The 22,014-nt window shown below is 42.6% G+C and overlaps 1 protein-coding gene across 1 annotated transcript; it reads left to right on the top strand.

The window, feature by feature from the left end:
• Positions 1–10,952: 10,952 nt before the first annotated feature.
• kcnk4b (potassium channel, subfamily K, member 4b) lies at positions 10,953–15,828 on the top strand (the record flags this gene model as incomplete). The annotated part of the gene is made up of 6 exons (XM_080529802.1): positions 10,953–11,141; positions 11,446–11,560; positions 11,793–11,953; positions 12,924–13,110; positions 14,910–15,052; positions 15,205–15,828. 6 exons carry the CDS (start codon positions 10,953–10,955, stop codon positions 15,826–15,828), a joined length of 1,419 nt encoding a protein of 472 aa, XP_080385928.1.
• Positions 15,829–22,014: the final 6,186 nt, after the last annotated feature.

Consider the following 22,014-nt stretch of genomic DNA (forward strand, 5'->3'; position numbering starts at 1 on the left):
AATGTAAAGATGAAAATTAAACAAAAATGAACAGATAGTTTTGAGTGATTTATTTTGTCATCGGCAATCATGTGTTCATTATTCACATTGTCTTATGACACAATGATAGGATATGAAGGTTTCTGATATTGTGAGACTATCACTAACGCACTATGCCACCCTCTGGCTATATTTCTTTGTAGCAAACAGTTATACTAAACTTAGGAGGCATTTATTCCCCAACAGTAAATGGCTAGTGTACATGGTACTGTACCATTTATTGTAACATTGAACAGCAGCATTAACTTATGCAGATTATACCTTAAAACAGTTATTTTAACAAATTCATAGCTTATGGGTAAGTACTTAGTCTGTTTACATTACGAATGTAATAGCTTATTGTGAAGCTGACTTGTTTATCTCCATTTGTAGTTTATTTCCATATTAGCATTGTGTTTTGTGTTATGAAGTAAGAAGTGTTGCATGAATACTTTGAGGGAACATTTAGTTTTAGGTTTAGCTGCTGTGAATTGGCACTATGATAAGTTCAGTGATTTATATATCATAACTCTATGAATGAGGTATCCCTTCCCTGAGGTATCCCTGCCCTGAGGTGTCCCTTCTCAGCTCTGGGCCATCTCCTCCCTAGGACATATGTCAGGCATGCTACTTGACCTCCTGACCCCTATGCCTCCCTCCTCATTCTCAGACCGCCTCTCCTCCTCCTCAAGGTCTCCTTTATCCCTGTGCCCTGTAGTCCTCCAGAATGGGTTGAGGCGGTTGTGGAAATTGATGTAGGAGAGGCTCTTGCTCCGTGACCGGCTGAAGCGGCCAGTCTTGAGTCTCATGACCTCATCCCCCTCCATGTTGTCCAGGCAGTCACACAGCACTGAGCGGAAGATTCGGGACACCTCACCCACCCCTGGCTCACATCTTGTCACCAGGTTCCATGTTCTAGAAGTGAGAATGATATTGATTATTTCTCTTTTATCTTAATATGCAAATGTCAGCATCCAACTTAGTCTCCATAGTCTCTACAGTGGCAGTATTGTCTGCTTTTAGCTCTATGCTCAAAACAGTTTAAAAATAATAAATAATTACTATGCAGTAGATATTCTCAGCTTTAATTTTATTTATTTTTTTCAGTCAACATGAGGACCAAAGAGTCATCAATGAATGTCAAGGAAGACATTATGAGGCTGGCATATCAGAAAAATCAATCAGAAACATAGCCGAAACTTTAGACTGAAAAAACAACTGTTTGTAACAGTTACAATATAAAGAAAGAACTGGTGAGCTCAGCAGTCGCAAACGGACTGGTATGCTAAGGAAGACTTCATAGTAGTGGATGACCGATGAATGCTCATCATAGTTAAGAATCAACTGTCCTACAGATCAGGAACACTCTCCAGAAGGTAGGTGTGAATGTGTCCAAAACTACCATCCTTAGAATATGTTACCAGCTGATCGACAGAGGCTTCACTGCAAGGTGCAATGCACTAGTTATCCTCAAAAAGCATGGTCAAGTTACAGTTTGCTAACAAGTACCTCAAAAGTCTGCAGAGGTCTGGAAAAAGTATTGTGGACAGATAAGACATAAGAGAAAAATAGATCTGCCCAAGATTTTATATACCATATGTACCACCATAAGTACCACCTCATCTATAACACATGATGGAGGTGGTGCTATGATTTGGGCATGTACTGTATAGCTGCCACAAGAACTGACTTAATTGATGATGATACCACTGACAGCAGCAGCAGAATCTATTCTAAAGTGTACAGAAACATCTGGTCTGCTTGAGTGCAAGCAAATGTCTCCAAATTCATTGGATGGCCCTTCATCATAGAACAAGACAATGACCCCAAACATACTGACAGAGCAACCAGGGAGTTCTCTATCTATAGTTTCTTGATCTTGATATTCATAGATAATTTTTGAAAAGCTTGAAACATTTTGAATGAGCTTGGTAGTTGGTACTGTACTGTACAAGGCATTGAGATGTAATGACTATCCCCTACCTCAGGATGACAGGGCCACACTGGGAGGGGGGGATTTTGGCACAAAGGTCCTCAAGGTCCAGCAATTCCCCAGGGGAGAGCGCAAACGACGACTTCCGACGCGGTGTAGCCAGCCAGGTGTAGTCCACGCTGGCGCTCCGTCTGCGCGTCTCTTTCACCTTCTCATGATGGAGACGTTCGGTGCGCTTCAGCAGTGCACTCAGCTCCAGCATCAAGGTGTTGGTCACCAGCTCGTGGGATGAGCGCCTCTCCCGGGCTGTGGGCTCTGTGGAGGTGAACACACAGGGCCACTGGAACATCTGAGGAGAGAGGGAAAGGGGGTGTCACTGTTTACACGTTACAGTGTGATGATGGTACTCCTGAGAGCAGAAGAGGGAAAGGGTGTTTTGATTTGTAGTTAGGATTACAGTCAAAGTGGGGATCATTTTGTGCACCTATAATGAACAATAGGATGTTTTGGCTTGTTGAGATGAGGTTAGATACGAAATTGCAAGCGCATCTCATCTGACCTCAGCTGCTCAGATCAATAGACACAGAGCTACTCAGTATGTAATCCAGATTTGTTGACAAACAAGCTCCTCTTAAGATATATTTAGGGTTAGGGTTAGTAAATATTGTACAACACTGTTATATTTCACCATTGTACATTGACAAAATGTGTTTCAAATGATTATGAAAGATTGTGTTAAGAAATTTACAAACCAAGACTATTTATACATCATCCTGAGTTTATTGTACATACAATCACCCATTAAAGTGAAAGTCCTTACCTTCAGAATGTCCAATAGGGAATCAGAAAATTGGTTCAATAGCAGACAATGATGTTATTCTACAATGTTCTCCACCATGATAATGGTGAGTGAGCCTCTGTGTCAAGTTAAATGAGCAGAAGCGCATGGCAGAATTCTAATCCGCTATTAATACAAGTCTCTGCGAGCTTGGTACTGACTGGATCAGCATTTCCCCTTTCCACTGGCAGCTTAACGTGCTTTGATTTAGTTTTTTGTTTTTGTTTTAACTGCTGCTGTCTGAGCTGGAGTGTATACTCATCTCTCCTGTTTGTTTACTATAGTGGTGATTTTACAACAAAGAATTTCAGTAGCCACATGACTAGAAGCATTTGACATATTGGGTTCTACATTTGCATACCCACAGTAGAGAGGATTATGACATACTCACCGGTGATTATATAATATTAGATTACAGGGCTCTATCTGTCACTCACTAAGTTAGGGTTATGGTTAGGGTTAGGGTTAAAAGTTTCAAAGTAGGGTTAAAAGTTTCTTTTAATTAAAAACACACTGTACAGGTAATACAAAAGTAGCCTACAAGACAAATACAAAATACAATGCAACGTTTAATACATAGATTGCATTAATAAAAAATAAAAACAATCATACAAAACCTGTGAATGGACAAGTGTGTTGTCTCTGACAGTAGAGGGTCTAGGTCTCTGCATAGTTTAACTCCCACACCAAGATCTATCACCATAGAGTGAGTGTAGTGTCATTACTATGTGTTGGCTAATAAGTGTTTGTTTGTTTAAAAAATGAAAAATATCTACATGGATAAGAGCTAATAACTGTAGCTCTTATGAGAAAGATAGGGAAAATAGTGGGGTTTTCATCCTGGATTTGAAAGCTGAGACTGATTCAGCCTCCCTGACATGGATTGGCAAACTATTCCACAGCAGAGGAGCTCTATGTGAAAAGTCCCTGCCCCCTGCCATTAGTTCTTTTTTAATTTAGGGAGCACAAGATACCGTGCATCTTGAGAGTGGAGCACACGTGTGGGAACTTAGGGTCAGATAGATATGATACAAAACAACACACCTTATCACTGCTGTTTGTATGTCTTACCCTTTTAGGAACTGCTCCGACTGTCCACTTAAGGAAGACCGTGTCAAGAGCATTTTCAATCAGACAATGTTTTATAATAACCCCAGTTCTCCCCCATTCTCTTCATGCTGCATTTACTACGGTATGAAACATAGGGATGCTGTATCAATCATTGAATAGACAAACCTCTTAAAACAAAACTAATATTTCATTGTATCCTCTCTCTCCTGGTCCTGCTCATCCCTCCCTGTTTAAAAGCCTTTCAGAACTAGCTTGGATTAGATTAATGTAGATGTTAGTGTAAAAGTTCCTTGGCATATCGATTAGAGGTGTACCGTAAGAGTGTGCTTGCGGTTTTCAGGTCTCTCATTGTCTGTGGTGTGTTGGCCATTGGGGAAATGTTCCATATCTTTGAGTAGAGTTTGGGACTTTGAAAAGGCTAGAATGTTCGAAATGTAGAAAATGAGTTAATGAATAGAATATAAAGCTTTCTCTTATGGGAATCATACCAATGATGACATTAAGATGTTCGAGGGTCAGACTTATTCAGTGTGTAAGCACTAAAAAAGATTGAATTTAATTTTATGAATAATTTTCATATCAAATGCTATTGTCAAAAGAAACGTTAATATAACCATATATAGGCAACTCACACTGCAGATTAATTCTTGTTCCTGTTATCTGCCTTGTAACAATATTTTACCTCTTGTTTTCAGTGCACTGTTGCAAGGCCATCTTCGACTAAATGGGACAAAATTGCAGACGTTTGCTAACAAATCCATTTCCAGACCTCGAAGTCCATGCATCATCAGAAAGGACAGTCAGGGGGCTTAAATGCAAGAAGGCCTTAATTGAAAAAAGTGCTCATGGTGGAAGTCGTCATCTTATTTATTTCTCCAATACCCCCTCCTCCCTACTCATCTCCTTCCCTTACCAGCACCCCCTTTATTTTTGCATGTAATTGCTGGTAACTGTCAATTTAATCAATGTGGACGTTTTATTCCCGTGAAGTTTGTTTTTCTCTCCATCCCTTGCCCATCCCTTGCATTCTATCCTGTTTCTCTGATCACCTCTCTCTGTAGTTTTTTCTCTTTCTCTTGTTTTCCTCTCTCTCTCTCTCTCTCTCTCTGTCTCTCTGTCTCTCTTCTCTTGTACAGGTAAACATCTGGCAGAAACGGAAATAGTAAGAAATCAGCCAAGAGAAGAATATTGGGAATCTGAGCCATAAACATTTCTGAAGGAGCAGAAGTAAGAACTTTAACATTTTCTAGAAAACATTGTTTAGCCTTGGTAGTGATGACATCACAACATTCAAATCCATAACATGATTCAAATGCATATTCAATGTGATCTAATTATTAACAGTGATGTTAATTATTAATTATTGTGGGGTTCACTGACCAATATGTTATATGTTTAACAAGCTTGGTCTTAAAAGTTGTCATCATTGATTTAGATGACTTTCATAGAAATATGAATATAGAAAACATGTTCAGAAATATACTAAGATGAGACTGGATCTTCTAAGTAAAAGACAACTGCAAATATCAGCAATGAAGTAAGTAGGAAGAAGAGGTAGGAGAGAACTTAGTATGTATGATGCGCCCCCTACTCGAATGTGCCTGATTGTGCCTTGAAGTTGATTGAATCCCTAAAATCATGACCCTTGATTTTGTCAACAATACGTTACAGTTTTTTTACCCAATGTGTGGGGCTCAAGGAAGGGTCTCATTATCTGGCGGTTATACTAGTTAAAAGAAAAACTAATGTCATAAATGTACACACCGAACACTTTATTAGGAACACTGTACTAATACTGGGTAGGGCCTCCCTTTGCTCTCAAAACAGCCTCAATTCTTCGTGGCATTGATTCCACAACATTTTGTAAACATTCCTTTGAGATTCTCCATGATGACATGATTGCATCACGCAATTCCTGCAGATTTTTCAGATGCACTTTCAAGCTGTGAATCTCCCGTTCTGCCACATCCCAAAGGTGCTCTATTAGATTCAGATCTGGTGACTGGGAAGGCCACTGAAGAACACTGAACTCATTGTCATGTTCATGAAACCAATTTGAGGCGACTTTTGCTTTGTGACATTATCATGCTGGAAGTAGCCGTTAGAAGATGGGTACATTGCGGCCATGAAGGGATGCACATGGTCAGCAACAATACTCAAATAGGCTGTGGCATTCAAGTATGGCACTCAAGTGCTCGGGGAGTGTATGTCTTCCCTTTAGGAGTCAGGACCCCTCTTGACTTTGATCAATCTAGATCAGGCTAGATGTTATTATATAGCCTTGTCGATGCTATATTGATTATTGTATATTGTTGTCTGGTTCATTCTCTGAGTAATTAGTTTCTTTTTATATATTTACCTCACCATTCGAAATGCTGTATATCTCCTGTATGGCACTGTTTCAGTGCTCAGACCTCGTCTTGATTTACTGAGTCCAAACCCTCTGAGTAATAAGACTCCTGTTTCATAGCAGTTGGACTCAGTTCAGTTTTTGTGAGGGAAGGGAAACTGGAGGCTCTCACACAGATTGAATTGAAGGAGCTAAGTGTACATAAAAGTTTGTTTGGTGGGAGTATATCAAATCAGATTCGTAACCGTCTATTCGTGCAGCAACTGCACAGAAGATATTAGTACTGTAAGTGCTTCTCAATATGGGACTGAAATGTTGCACTTTTTGTTGAAATTGAGTCTTACAGATTGAAGGCAAGCATGGTAGTTCTACTTATTCTGTATAAAACTTGGTTGCATTTTAACAGCGTACATTGATTAAGTAAATCTATGCAGGGTCAAAAGGAGAGACTGCGCTAGGTGGCTGGGTGTGCCAAAGAAAGAACAACACAGATGGTCGTTAGTGTTTCACTGTCAAAGCCAGCTTGTTAATTTGAGTAACAGACCGTTGGCCCAGACTAAAAAGCATCAAGGTATTGTACATCAGTTAATTGCAAACTGGGGTTTTTCATCTTTGAGACTCCTCCTCCAACAACAGGGCATCTCTGGGCACCAGATTTCATCAGCATTGCTAAAAACATTTTAATAGCATGAGGAAGTTCTATTATAATGTGAAAATATATTTTGACATGATAAATTTTGTCTCTTGAAATCAGTGAGGGAGAGGCAGACAGAGAGAAGGATCCGACCATGGTAATGGTGTTTATAGCGCTCGTCAATTGGTGGTCATGTTTTTGCTGTCACAGCAGAACTGGCTGATATTGTCATGAATAATGGAACAACATTGGCTGTTTTTCAGGTTCAAAATCACATCCTGAAAACAGTCGTATACTGTATGGTGTTTAAAGCTAATGAGGCCAGCGTAGGTTTAGTAAATTGTATTAGTTCAAAATTTCAGTGCTGCAGAGTGGCAATAACATCTATTTGATAGAGCAGAGCGCAGTGACAAATAAAACATGAAATATAGAAATGTGATCTCTAGATATATAAAGTGGCATCTGCATTTCTCCTAGTGTCGCAGAAATAAAATTCATATAAATCTATTTGAAATATTTTATTGGAGACCTGGATGCAGAAATAGACTGGCACTCGTCGTGTTGGGTAAGAGAGAGCGAGAGCAAGGGGAGGGGCTGGACAGAGAAAGGGAAGCAGAAGTCCTGGGGAAAAAGAGGAGAGGCAGTGGAAGTGTTTGGTGGGTAATGATTTAATCTTTGAGTTGGGACTTCTGGGAGCTTGTGTCCCATCAATTGGATACCCCTGGGAGGCGTAATCACATCTCTGTGTACCTGCTGTACCACACAATTACACACACACACACACACACACACACATACACACACACACACACACACACCTACACACACAGACACACACACACACACACACACACACCTACACACACAGACACACACACACACACACACCTACACACACACACAGACACACACACACATACACACACACACGCCTACACACATCTACACACACACACGCACACACATACACACACACGCACAGCTGGAGCAGTTCCAAGGAGCGGCTGGGTTCTTAGGAGGGGGGTGGCTGAGGGAGGGGGAGCTGGCTGCCCATTGCAGTGTCGGCAGTGTTACACCAGCAGACCTCACGTAAACTCAACAAGAGGAATTCATGCTGGCACTCTCAGGCTCTGATACTGATACTGCACACACACACACACACACGCGCGCGCACTACACACTACACTCTACACTCTGCACACGCATAGAGAGCGAGAGAGGTGTACATACTACTACAGCATATTGCAGAGTAGATTTGGATGTACATAATTGTTTATGGTGCTACAATGCAAGAGTGAGTTGGGAATTTGTAATGCAAGGTTTCAGACATAAGAGGCATCACTTTATGAATCGTAAATAACTTCTGGAATAAAACATTAATTAGTCATTTCTTTATATTGCTGTCGGTGGTATTATTCTAGTTGTTATCACCTGTTTGTCTGAAGTGTGACATGTCTAAAGCAGTGGGGACTGGTGTAGGTAGAAATTGGAGCATGGAATGGAATGAGGAATGGTATGAAACACGTGTGTCCCCATTCCGTTCCATGCATTGCAATGAGCCTGTTGTCCGATTTTGACCTCCACCAGCCTCCACCGGTCTTAAAACAAAAGGTTAATCTTATTTTATCTTACCTTACATTTTGGAAATACACACACACACACACACGCACAGACACACACGCACACACACACACACACACACACGCACACACACACACGCACACAGACACACACGCACACACACACACACACACACACACACACACACACACACACACACACACACATACACACAGTGATTATATCATGTCCTCTTTCTCCCAGTCTCTTGGCTTATTGCCTACGAGAAACGGAACGATTTAATTCAGGGTGTTTTACCCACCAAGCTCATTCTAGCTCAGTATATCTGCATTGACCCCTCCCTCCATTTCTCTCACTCCATTTCTCTCATGCAATCCACCTCTCCCTCTCTCATACCACTTCTCTCTCTCTCTCTCTCTCACTCTCTCTCTCTCTTCTTGGACTCAGTTTGATGGAGTATCTTTTTATTTCTTACTCAGCAACAGCCTCTCCCACTGCCTCTCATACTGACTCCCACGCAAACACCCTCCTCTCTCAGCGTCTGTCTTTCCTGTGTGTTAAAGACTCCTAAAGCGTCAAGTGGCTGATACCCTGGATTGTTAACATCCTTCATTTGGAGGTAAGAGGCTATAGGCTAGGCTCGCCATGTGTTAGATCACATGTGTTAGAGGCAGAGATATTAAACGTGTCATGGTTGTAGGCAGAAGGGGTCTTACATCATTCCTTTTGAGGTAGTGTGTAGTTAAACATATTGATGATTGTTGGTTGCGATTGTTCCATTTCCACAGGTTGTGAATTTTTGGGTTTATTTCATATTGTATTTGATCTTGTGGTGTATTCTCTGGCATTATGACTGTGTGTGGTACTATATGTGTTGTATACCTCATGTTCGGCTCTGTATTACACATGGGTGTGGAGTTAGAATATAATTAAGAGATTATAATTCTTGCACTCTACACTTTGAATGGTTTAATATGGTGACAATGAGTTAATTACGATGGCAAAGGGGTTGACTGACTGGAGTGTGCTAGTTATTTTGTGCATCATGAGCCGCTCTTGAAGTTGTTTGCTTGCTAGTGTACATTTCACCCTGGGTGACGGGTTAGTGCTTAATGTAAATCAGTGCCAGGGTATGCTGACTGTAAGACTATAAGAGTAAAGTAAGTTATACTGTGGATCAAAGAGGGGCACACAGATCCAAGCAATAAACAGTATCTGTCTTTCGTCTTTCACTCACTCAATCACACACACACACACACACACACACACACACACACACACACACACACACACACACACACAGACATGCATAATCAGACACTGAGGTGGAGAAAAAACTGTATTTCAGTGTTCTATAACAGATATTGCATACCTAAAAAATTGATAGCCCAATCTTAGTATGTCCCTGAGGTCTTTAACCTGGCTTGACTCGAATCTATAGTTGTATCAATGACCAAATGACCTTATCAATCACTCTGAGGCGGCTTGGAAAGACCATTACACTAAATGTGTTAGGCATCTCTACAATGTCCCCCTGCTGTAGGTGTATTAGGAGGTATGTCCTAAAGCGCACACAAACACACTCACACACATACATACACACACACATACACACACACACACACACACTGATTTACCACTCTGCTTTCATACACACCCTATTTGTTTGCTCAATGTTTATTGCCTCTGTATTCTTTACGTGTGTGGATCTGGATATGGATTCTTTTGTCAGCCAAAGTGAGAATATGAGAAGAGATGTGTCTCTTTCACACAACATTTTGGTTCCACAACACAGGCACCTGAAGGTGTGACCCACACAGTGACAGGAGGCATCTGGGTTACGGTTCATTGTCTGTGGTTGATCATTGTTCTGCTCAGTGTTTCTGAGGAAACGTATCATTGATAATCAGTGATGTATGGAATCTCTGTTTAGAGTTTGTTGATGCCATACATATGCTTTAGCCTTTGATATGATCATTGTGTATGATCAAAAACCTAACCATACATAGTGTCAATGACCTTTTCAAATAGCACTTCCTTGCCCTCTCAACTCTCTGCTGTAGTGCCTGTCTGTTTAAAATCACATCATGATAAATGTGTTCCCAAAACCATCAACATCAACCTCTATCCTAACTTGGTCCATGTACACCCACATCCCTACCCAGTGTCCCCCCCTTCAGACTGCGAGGAGGAGGGCCTTCACCACAGCTACGGGTCCAGAGACTCCATCCTCAGCCGCAGAGAAAGGAGGGCCTGGAGGCGGAGGAGGAGGGAGGAGGAGAGGGGGAGAGAGAGGTAATCAAGACTGACATGACTGTTCAAAAGTCCTGAGCTAGGACTGGGGATGCTGAGGTCATTCTATGGTCAAAAGGAGAGGTTTTACTTGTCTATACGTGTTAGGTTGCATTCAGCCATTGTGGTAATTGTGGCAATGTGTTGTCCCTGCTGCAGGTGGGTCCCTGAGCGCACCAGCACCGGGAGTGGAGGCAGGAAGCAGGCTTCTTTGGGTCTGAACAAAGGTTCAGCCATGCGCTGCTCCACTCTTCTGGGCCTCTTGACAGCGGTGTTGCTCTACCTGGTGCTGGGGGCGGTGGTGTTCCGCGCCCTGGAGGTCCCCCGCGAGGAGAGACAGTTCGGGCAGCTTCAGGACACACGTCAAGCCTTCCTGGACAACAACTCCTGCATCAGCCTAGAAAAACTGCAGGCCTTCATAGAGGTACATATGCCTACATACCAGTGGAAGCTGGTAGAGGTAGAAATCGGAAATGCCAATTCCACATTCCATCGCATGCATTACAATGACCCCGTCCTCCGATTTCTACCTCCACCAGCCTCCCCTGCTACATACATTTGTATACCAGTCAGTGTGTCCAGTCATGTTAACCAAAGGGAGCAGCTTAAAGCCAAAACTACCACCCTCTTTTTGTCTTCTTCTCTTTCTCTTTTTACCACCTACTACCTCTTCCTCTCATCCCTCCTCTCTTTCACTCTGTTGTCCTGGACTTTGTCTCCCATCCAAGGAGGTGGCAGAGTTGGTGGGAGACGGCGTAGATCCTAGCGGCAACACCACCTTCACCACCGCCTGGGATCTGGCCAGTGCCTTCTTCTTCTCCGGAACTATCATCACCACCATCGGTGGGTAATCAGTATGATTACAGATCACCTAGCTACACTTTGTTTTTCACAAACACAGGCAGCCTGGCCTAATTAGTGTCATTGTCACATCCTTTCTGGCCACAGCATAATTTCCAGTCAGCAATTATTCCATCCAATCTGATGTGATGACTCCTTTGTGCTTAACTCAACTCAATCTTATTAGTGAGATATACTGTCCTAAAGCTCTGAACTCCATCATCATCATCCTCAGGTTTTGGGAATATCTCTCCAAAGACGGAGGGTGGGCAGCTGTTCTGTATCTTCTATGCCCTGGTGGGGATCCCTCTGTTTGGCTTCCTGCTGGCTGGAGTTGGAGACCATCTGGGGACAGGCCTGAGTAAGGCTGTTGCTGAAATAGAGTCTCTCTTCTTGGTAAGACACTCACTATTAACCATGTCCTGTAGATTAGATTAGATTAGATTAAACTTTATTGTACAAGTACTATATAACGAAATGCAGTTTAGTATCCACCCAAACGTGAAAATAGTGATATAAGGGCACAACATAAATAGAACAATAGTGATAGGTGACTATGCAATATACAGTATGTGCAGAGATAGTATTGTAAACATCAGTTTAGTTTAGAGATATATACGGTTATGGGCTATATACAGTTATGAGCTTTGTACAGTTAGGTAGCTAGTACAGTGTGGTGGTTTATGTACAGTATCTAATGTGCAGAATGCTATGTCAGGAAACATGTGTAATGTGCAATATACAGTATGAGCAAAGGTAGTAATGTAAACATCTGTAGTGCGAAGGTTATAGAGTGATCACATTAACCAGGGATGTGCAGACGTCAGAGTATTGTCATTGTCATCATAGTATTGTAATTTTCATTATCATAGCCATAGTATCCCACGGGGGAGATACTGAGAGTCATAGTCAAGTCAAACAGTCCGCGGTTGGGATGCAAGATGTCCTTGATGATGTTTGCCGCCCTCCGTCGACACCGGGTTGTCTGGAGGGACTCGATGGAAAGGAGTTTGGTGCCAATTATGCGCTCGGCGGTTTTCACCACCCTTTGCAGGGCCTTCCGGTTGGACACATTGCAGTTGCCATACCACACTGTGATGCAGTTGGTGAGGATGCTCTCAATGGTGCAGTGGTAGAAGTTGGTCAGGATCCTGGGAGACAGCTGGGCTTTCTTCAGTCTCCTCAAGTATAGGAGCTGCTGCTCCTTTTTGACCAAGGAAGAGGTGTTAAGGGTCCAAGAGAGGTCCTCTGAGATGTGCTATGTTTGTGCTGTAGCTATGTTTATTCTGTCTTTCTCAATCTCTCTCTAAACTTTCTCTCTCCAATTCTCACTCCTCGTTCTTGCTCTCTCCTCTCTCCCTGTCAGAGGTGGAAGGTGAGTCCTACGATCGTGCGTATCATCTCAGCTGTCCTCTCCATCCTGCTGGGTTGCGTGCTCTTTGTTGCTGTGCCAATACTGGTGTTTAAGGAACTGGAGAAGTGGAGTTTTATAGAGTCTGCCTACTTTGTGGTCATCACCCTGACCACAGTGGGGTTTGGAGACTATGTTGCAGGTATTTTCACCACTGCAATAGGGACTGTGTCAAGGAATCTGTGTCGATCAATATTCTCATGCCATCACACTGATTTGATTTGATTGTAGTGCTACTATGTATTATTTGTAATTTACATGAATATGACTGTCAAGGATAAAGTACAAAACTTAATAGACATACACTCATCAGCCAGTTAATTAGGTACACCTTGCTAGTACAGGGTTGGACCCCCTTTTGCCTTCAGAACTGCCTTATTTCTTGGTGGCATAGATTCAACAAGGTGCTGGAAATATTCCTCAGAGATTCTGGTCCATATTGACATTATAGCATCGCGCAGTTGCTGCAGTTTTGTCAGCTGCACATCCATGATGCGAATCTCCCGCTCCGCCACATCCCAAAGGTGCTCTATTGGATTGAGATCTGGTGACTGTGGAGGCCATTTGAGTACAGTGAACTCATTGTCATGTTCAAGAAACCAGTTTTAGATGATGTGAGCTTTGTGACATGCTGGAAATAGCCATTAGAAGATGGGTACACTGTGGTCATAAAGCGATAGACATGATCAGCAACAATACTCAGGTAGGTGCCCTTTGGCACCCTCTCCCGGCGATCTTGTGTATGGTTCTGTTAAGTTCTTGTCATTTTCTGTAATTTGGTGCACCAGTTCCTTGCTCCCTCCCTGGTGTATATATGCTCCCAATTCCCCATTGTCAATGTCAGATGTTCTCTTTGTGTCGTGTGAATCAGACGTGCCTGTCCTTTGAAGCCTTATCTAACCGGGTTGGAAGTATTGAGACTGTTTTTTGCGGAAACTTTTGTGATTGCCTTGTGCTCTTTATTATTTACATAGCTTTTGGAGACTGAGTATTCTCCCCTTTTATTTTCCGTATTATAGTGTGGTTATATTCGTAATCCCTGAATTTCTAGTAAAAGAGTGACTTTATTTTGATTCTACAAACCTTCCTACCACCTCCTTTGTTTTGCACTGCACCTGGGTCCAAACCATAGTGACTCGTAACAGGCTGTGGTGTTTAAATGATGCTCAATTGGTACTAAGGGGCCCAAAGTCCAAGAATCTATACTTTCATGTTTAAATTCTGACCCTGTTCTGACCCTATGTCGCAGCAGAAATCGAGACTCTTCAGAGTGTTTTTCCCATCCTCTATTGTGTATCAGTGCAGATTGTAGCCTCAGTTTCCTGTGGTCTTCTGCTTCAAGGTTCAACCTGTTGTGCATTCAGAGATGCTCTTCTGCATACCTTAGTTGTAACAAGTGGTTATTTGAGTTACTGTTGGCATTCTATCATTTCGAACCAGTCTGGCCATTCTTCTCTGACCTCTACCATCTGAACTGTCGCTCACTGGATTTTTTTCTCTTTTTCGGACCATTCTCTGTAAACCCTAGAGATGTTTGTGTGAGAAAGAAAATCCCAGTAGATCAGCACTTTCTGAAATACTCAAACCAGCCCGTCTAGCACCAGCAACCATGTCACGTTCAAAGTCACTTAAATCACCTTTCTTCCCCATTTGCGTTAACGAGCAGTTGAAAAGTCTACCTAATGAAGTGGCCTAATGAAGTGGCTGGTGAGTGTATTGCATTTCATTTAATTTGCTCTTTAAATTATTCACAATCCTTTTCCTGTGAAAGTTGAATTATAAATTGGCTCATCTGGTTTTATCGCCCCCTAGAGTTCTTAGTGCAGCCTGTGATGCGTGCTCTCTCATCTGTTCTGTACAAGTCTGTTAGTGTCTGTGGTAAAACATGTATATCTCACACTTATAAACCCCTATCCATATGCCCTTGTGTTTCTCTGTCAGGTGATAGTGGGGATGGTGGTAGCGACCACTGGTACAAGCCTCTGGTGTGGTTCTGGATCCTGGTGGGTCTGGCCTACTTCGTCTCGATCCTGAGCATGATTGGGAACTGGCTCCGAGTCCTGTCCGAGAAGACCAGAGCTGAGGTTGGTTAGAAGACGAGGAGGGCTAGGAATGGAGGAGGGAGAATAGCACTTAAAAACAAATGTGGTTGTGTACGTTATAGAATGTCACAAACTGCAACCTGTGATCTCCCCTCTCCCCCTCCTTCCCTCCCATCACCTCTCCCCCCTCTCAGATGGAGGAGCTCCGACTCCATGCCACTGACTGGGGTCAGAACATCCAGAACATGTCAGTCGACTTCCGCATATCTGGCAAAATGGATGACCCTTTCAAACGCCGCAGACGAAAGCGCCACCGCCACCGCGGTCACAGCAAGGCAGGCCAGGGTGGCACTGGAGCTCCTGGGGAGGTGGGCCGAGTGATGGAGAACGGGCAACCTCGAAGCCAATCAGAGTCTGGATCTTCATCATCTTCATACTCTTACTCCTCCAACGAGTCGGATTCAGACTCTGAGACTGGGTCGGAGCCAACCCAGACAGAGCAGGTGGTTGAGAAGGATGTCCAAAAGGAGATCTCACTCCCAGATCCTGTGTATACCCAGCCACTGGACTTCTTTGGGGAGAACCTGGCATTCATTGATGAGTCCTCAGATGCATTGAGTGGAAAATTACATTTGGATCCCCTGTTGGATCCAGCGCAGCCCAACTCTCATCACTCTCGTAAGCCCAGGAGGAGACGCCCGAGGAGACCACACCAGCAGAGGAGCCCCAAAACCAGCCCCATAAAGCCCGAGAAGAAAGAGCCTAATGGGGACATAGAGCCCCCTCAAAACCCCCCGCCTGCTCCACCTAAGCCTTAACAGACAGGAGTGAGCTTACATTTCATCTGAATATAGTGGAACTGGAAGCAGCACATAGGAGTGTGAGAAAAGGGTTTGGTGTGAAAAAAATTCCTTGTTGCCTGACAAAAAGGAAGCAATCCTTATACTGAAAATGTTAAAGGGAAGAACAGACTTGAGTACTGTACTTAATACTGAGAGTGATTACATTTGAATCACTCCACGGTTCATGTTTGATAAACGTTGTTTGAGTATGCCTGACATGCAGAGACGTTTGCCTTGGTATAATAATCAAAAAATGTTTAACCACATCACTCCATTAACCTTGGGTTGCCTGACTTTTACTCTTACCTAGTTTACTAATGACGTGAGCACTCTCCACTGGGCAAACATGGAACTGCACATCCTTGTTTCCACTAAGGAAAATCAGCAGTGAAGCACACCTCACACTTGGGATTTCTAGCCTTGATTCAATCCCTATTGTGTGCCTTTGGAAGAAAAAATAAAATGTTCTTTTTATTTCAATTTGCAATCCTATTGCAAATTTGCCCTGAAAGTCCAGAGCTCAAATTTTAGAGAACAAGGTTTTGGTCTCTGACGGGCCCACTAGAATCCTGTCCCTGCCAATAACCATTTATGGTTTTGCATGACCTAGCCTATGAATTACAGTACTGACTTTGTCTGCGTGCACTGTGTATACAGCATATGCCATTATGTAAATTGTTCAAGTTATGAAATTCTATGTATTGCACACAACTGTCATATAAAATAAACATCATTTTTGAAATAATACAAATACTGTAAATGTGTACAACCATGTATTATTTTTCAGTTATCTTTCAGTAGTTTGTCTTAATTTACTACATACCTAAATGAGAAGACACATTATAATTTCATGGTGTTAAATACAAACTGAAGTAATGTCTGAAAAACAGAGGTCTTAAGGCATATTAAAGTATAAATAATTGTCAAACTCGTCAATTGTCAAAATAATCCATGCATCAATTGCACTTATTACACAACACTAAGGGAATTTAGGAATATAATAGTGGTTAGGTTATTTAATCAGAGTTAATGTCCTATGAGTAGGATGATGGAATCTTTACTCGCTGCATTTGTAGAAAGTGTTAATCCTTTGAATGTCGATGTCAGACATATCTTGATATCCTATCGCCACAGAGGAGTCAGGAATGGGAGTAATGGTTTATTTCCCATACTTAGAGAAGGCAGATCTTAGATGGAGAAAGTAAACACAGTATGGCCGAATCTTGTAGACTTATTGTGAATAGAATCTTAAAAACGTTACAAAAAAAGTGTTACCTTTCGTAATGCATAACAGAATAGTAATCTGGAGCATTTAGGTTGTCAGTGTCCTGTTTCTGATGTTGTATGCCGTTCCTGGAAAGAAATACAGTAGAGGAGTATACTGTTAGTGCTGCTAGTGAACAGTCAGAGTCATTCTAATAATAATTGACTGTCTGAAGGCACAGTACTGTGGTCATGACAATGGCTATGAGAGTGAGAGTTTAGTTCTCACCTGAGGGGATGTTTTTCCATACTGGTCCCTGTCAGTCCTGGCGTGATCGTAGTAGAAGCCCAGTGCATGGAGGAGCTCATGCTGAATGATACCATGGTGAACACAGCCAGACGTAGACAGAGACAACTCCAACTCCAGCTTCCCTCCATTTCAACACAACAGCCACCATCAAGAAGGCACAACAGCGGCTCTACATCCTGAGAGTCCTCAGGAAGGAACACAACAAGCAGGAGATGCTGGTGGCCTTCTACCGCGGCGCAGTGGAGAGCATCCTCACCTACGGCATCTGCAACTGGTTCTCCAGCTGCACAACCGCGGAGAGAAATGCGCTACAGAGAGTCGTGAGAACAGCCCAGAAGATCACCGGCGCCCCCCTCCCCTCTCTGGAAGAGCTGTACAACACACGCTGTCTCAGGAAGGCCTCCAAGATCTCCAGAGACCCAACCCACCCTGGGTACAAACACTTTACCCGGCTGCCCTCGAAAAGGCGGTACAGGACCATGGCCGCAAGGACAAACAGACTGAAGCACAGCTTCTACCCCAGGGCCATCCAGGCCCTGAACACAGCAAAGACCTAGGTTCTGGGCCCTGGACAGTCTGGACGGATTGATGGCAGCTGCTGGACTGAAAAAATCAGGTGTAGTGCTGAGGCACAAATATGTACATTTCTAGCCTGCAAACTGCGACACTTCAAAAGAATGTGCAATAACACTATGTGCAATATGACAACCCTAGTCGTCTATCTGTACAGTATAGTATAGTGGATAGTGTACATAGCCTTTATTTATGTAAACCAGCTCCTTCCCTTCTTGTGTTTTTTTTTTTTTTTTTTTTTTCCTAGCACCAGGGGAGCCCCCCCTCCTAAATTTCGTTGTTTGGTACCTGTACTGTAGCAATGACAATAAAGACCATTCATTCATTCATTCATTCATTCATTCATTCATTCATTCATTTTCCCCCAGCAGAGACCAACACCTGCAAGGGGAGAAAGAGCCACTCTAGAGCTCAGTTACATTATTGCAGCCAAGCCTGATTAGACTGATAACCCTTTTACTCAAACTTTACAGGAGGGTCTCAGTTCACCCAAGTTTGCTCTCAATGCTGAGTCCAGGTTTTCCTGAAATTCTCAATCTTAGCCTTTTCTGAGTCATCTGTGATAAAGACAAATTGAAGTCAGGTTTTCTTTACATTATCATCATGTTAAAGCTTATCTGAAGCAGTACATTGCTCTGTGCAGGATAATGGTAGATCTCTTTTCACTCCCAGAAACAATCACTTATGTTGAATGGCACTTCACCGAGTCCAGGTGGGGATTTATTCCATTTAGTGTAGGTGCCTCAACACTTCATAGCATTTCTGGTGTTTGAAACAGCAACGTTTCCTTCCATCAGCATGTGGCTGATCCATTGGTGCAAAAAGAGTCCAGAGAATTAGATAATGAAGATACCTGTAATCAGATACTGTCATGTAAGATTATTAGTAAATGACATGACTTTTTTTGCCTCAAGGATTCTTGCAGTGATGTCTAAATGCTTAGATTCCTCAGACCTGACACCTGAACCTGAAGATTCAATTAGATAATGTAATTGCTGTTAGTCCTTTTAACTCATTTAGAAATCAGAAAAAATGTTGTATGTCTCAGAACAAATAATAAAACGTTATACTGTATCATATCATTTCATTATCACTGCACCACTGTCGCTGGGCTGATCCTGCAGAGGAGACAAGCACATAGAGGGTGAGTTTTTCTGTTCACACTCAACCAGAGTTTAGACAGGAGAGGTGCTCAGCAGCTACCAGGGGAGAGTGTGCCTGTGAGCGGCCCAGAAGCAGGGCCAGGATGGCGGAGATAAGGTTCTGGTCCAGAAACTCACAAAGAATCCTTCACTGTGAGCAGGAGGTGTGTGTGAGCTGGACTGGCAGAGCCTAGCTTTTATACAGCCTCACAGGGCAGGGACCACCAGGGGACTTGCTGTAGGCTTCATGTCAATACTTAAAAACATGCCTTTTAGCAGAGGGACCACCACAGGGACCTCGCCCAATTACTGACTCTGAACACAGAAGAACAACAGTTATTTATGTTTTACCAAGAACTTTTAGCATTTCTTAAAAAGATTATGGGTACAGACTGACGTAGTGAGAGTATGGGTACAGTTTCTAGCTATGCTCTTTTAGATACTACTGCTTTGAGTACTATTTCAGCAAACACTAATTTGGTTAATAAGCAGTGTCCACCTTTGTCCAAATAATGTGGACATCCTAATGTATCTCATGGTTGTATTGCAACATTGTACAGTGTCTCAGAACGATTTTATATGCAGTAACATAGTTTGTGTTTTTTTATTGTAATAAAGGTTTATTAAAATATTAATTTGAGATTCATATTTATACTTGAGAAATCAAAACTACACATTAAAGGAATTCCAATACATTTGTTAGATTTAAAAACTCTACATACCCTATCAGTTGCACCTAAGCCAATAGTTCAGACCTAACTATTTCCAACTATTTCCTAATCTAAAGTGTTGTTATTAAAAACTAAACGTCCACTTATCTTTATACAACTTATCTTTGTCCTGTCCAATAAATGATTATTATCATCTGAATATAATCTATTATCAAGTGTTGCCGACAAGTGAGCTAGGCCCTGTAGTTACACAAATACTTGCCTCGGACTTTGGAGGTGACTGCATCGTGAGAACAAGCGCTGCATGCGCAGTGGAGTCTGTGTGACCTTGCGCTCGAGGACACGGTTATCACAGACGTCACCGCAGACAGGCTGACACACACATATCGAAAATGTGAAGAAGATGCCGCTAGAGGGCGCTATAATACTACAACTAATACAATGCGACAGTTTTTCTAATGCTTTGATAAATGAGCCTACTGAAAATACATGCCTTGACCAGATCTTCCTTGGTCTTCTCTTTTAATCTAATAGAATTGTTGTAAAATATTGCCACTCAAAATATATGCAGACTGTAAATTATACATGATGACAGGTGGCAGCAGGTGTCCTATTCTTCATTGACCCTGTAATAACTTAGACATGTGACAAGACAGCAATTGTATGTAACATACCGTTATATAGGCTTGTGGTGTGAAATTAAGTTCTGATTCTCTGCTCCAACAGGACATGGGGGTCTTCAGAATGGGAATTGACATTTTAAAAAAATGCAAAAGTGTAGAATAATGGGGGTGAATTCTAGGAATGTAAGCTTCCTTCAGTGCCTGCGCTCAGTTGGATTTTTTCTCACACAGACTATTTTTAAAAGATGGTTTATCACTTTGAGGGTCTTCTCAACCATGCGTCCTGTTTTTACCCATTTGTTCAGTTCACTCTAGTTTAGATGGACAAGAACAGCCTGGTGACACCCCTGCTTTGAGTAAATCATTAAACCTCTTTATATCACCATTTGAGTTGTCTTCACCTAGCCCAGACCCATTTTTTCCTACCTAAAATAGCCTACTGAGTAATGGCAGGGAAAAGCAACACTGGAGCATGCACATTAATTTAAGTATGTATTTAATTGCTGATGCTAACTGGGGAGAACATTGTAATTTTAGTCTGTTTCTTTCACCTTTGCCACTCTTTGTTACTGACTCTTGGTGGGGGGAGGGGGGTACATTCAATTTAAAACAGCCATATAAGAATTATTCAAATGAGACAATAGATTAGCCTATAATGTGTGTTTGCAAGCTGACAGCCTATCTAAGCCTATGATTGCTTGTGTTTCGATTGTTCACACCTGTCTCAGGGTCGTGACCTGCCCCGTCAGCCTACCAGCCCCCCGGACCAGACCAGACCAGACCAGACCAGGACCCCCTTCCCTGGCATCCAGCCTGTAGTAGCCTATCCTCTCATTCCTCCAAGTCTCTTAAAAAAAATACTTATTTCACAACTTATTACGATGAAAGGACTCTTCGCTTAACATTATATTTCCAAAGGAGAATACGCTTTCAATTCATAAATCATCAAAAAAATATGCACATGCTTATTTCCGACGGAGAGTGCGCGTGCATAGACTGCAACATCGTGCAGCCGCAGTGAATTGCAGTGTATGTATGCGGAGCCAGTGAATGACCTTGAATTCAAGGTCGTTGGTAGATTCTCAATGACGGGGTACACAGCCACGAGTCTCCTCTCCCACGTGTGTGGCATTATTCCCCCCAGGGTTTAGGTTGTCTAACACAACTCCTAAAACAATATTCTACATAACCAAAACCCTTTCCTGATTTGAGATTAGCCTATGCACACCAGGGGCCTGTAAGTAATATCGTGACACATCGTTATATGGGGATAGCCAGCCTAGCCTACACGAAAGTGATAAATAGCCTACATTCACAATGCCATGCAGGTTCTTCAAGTTGTGAACTGTACTTGTGCTGTGTTTTATTTGGAATTTTCCGACACGGGACTGTTTTCCGTGACAGCATTTCGCACGAGCCCACGGAGAGAATGCGCGCCCCTCTCTCTTCCTCTCTGCATGCCAGCTGTTCTGGTCATGTTACCTACTAGCGGATTGGAGTCTTGGGCTCTTCCTCTCCTCATCCCATTGACCCCCACTTCATTGGCCTCGATCCAAAAAGTGCTCCGCGTACCAGCTGACTCGCATGGCCTGTAACGGAGCAAGCCGCCCAGGCAGAGTCACAAGACCGAGTTGACTGAG

The sequence above is a fragment of the Nansenia antarctica genome (assembly GCF_963989245.1).
Source record: "Nansenia antarctica genome assembly, chromosome: 4".
Taxonomy (NCBI): domain Eukaryota; kingdom Metazoa; phylum Chordata; class Actinopteri; order Argentiniformes; family Microstomatidae; genus Nansenia; species Nansenia antarctica.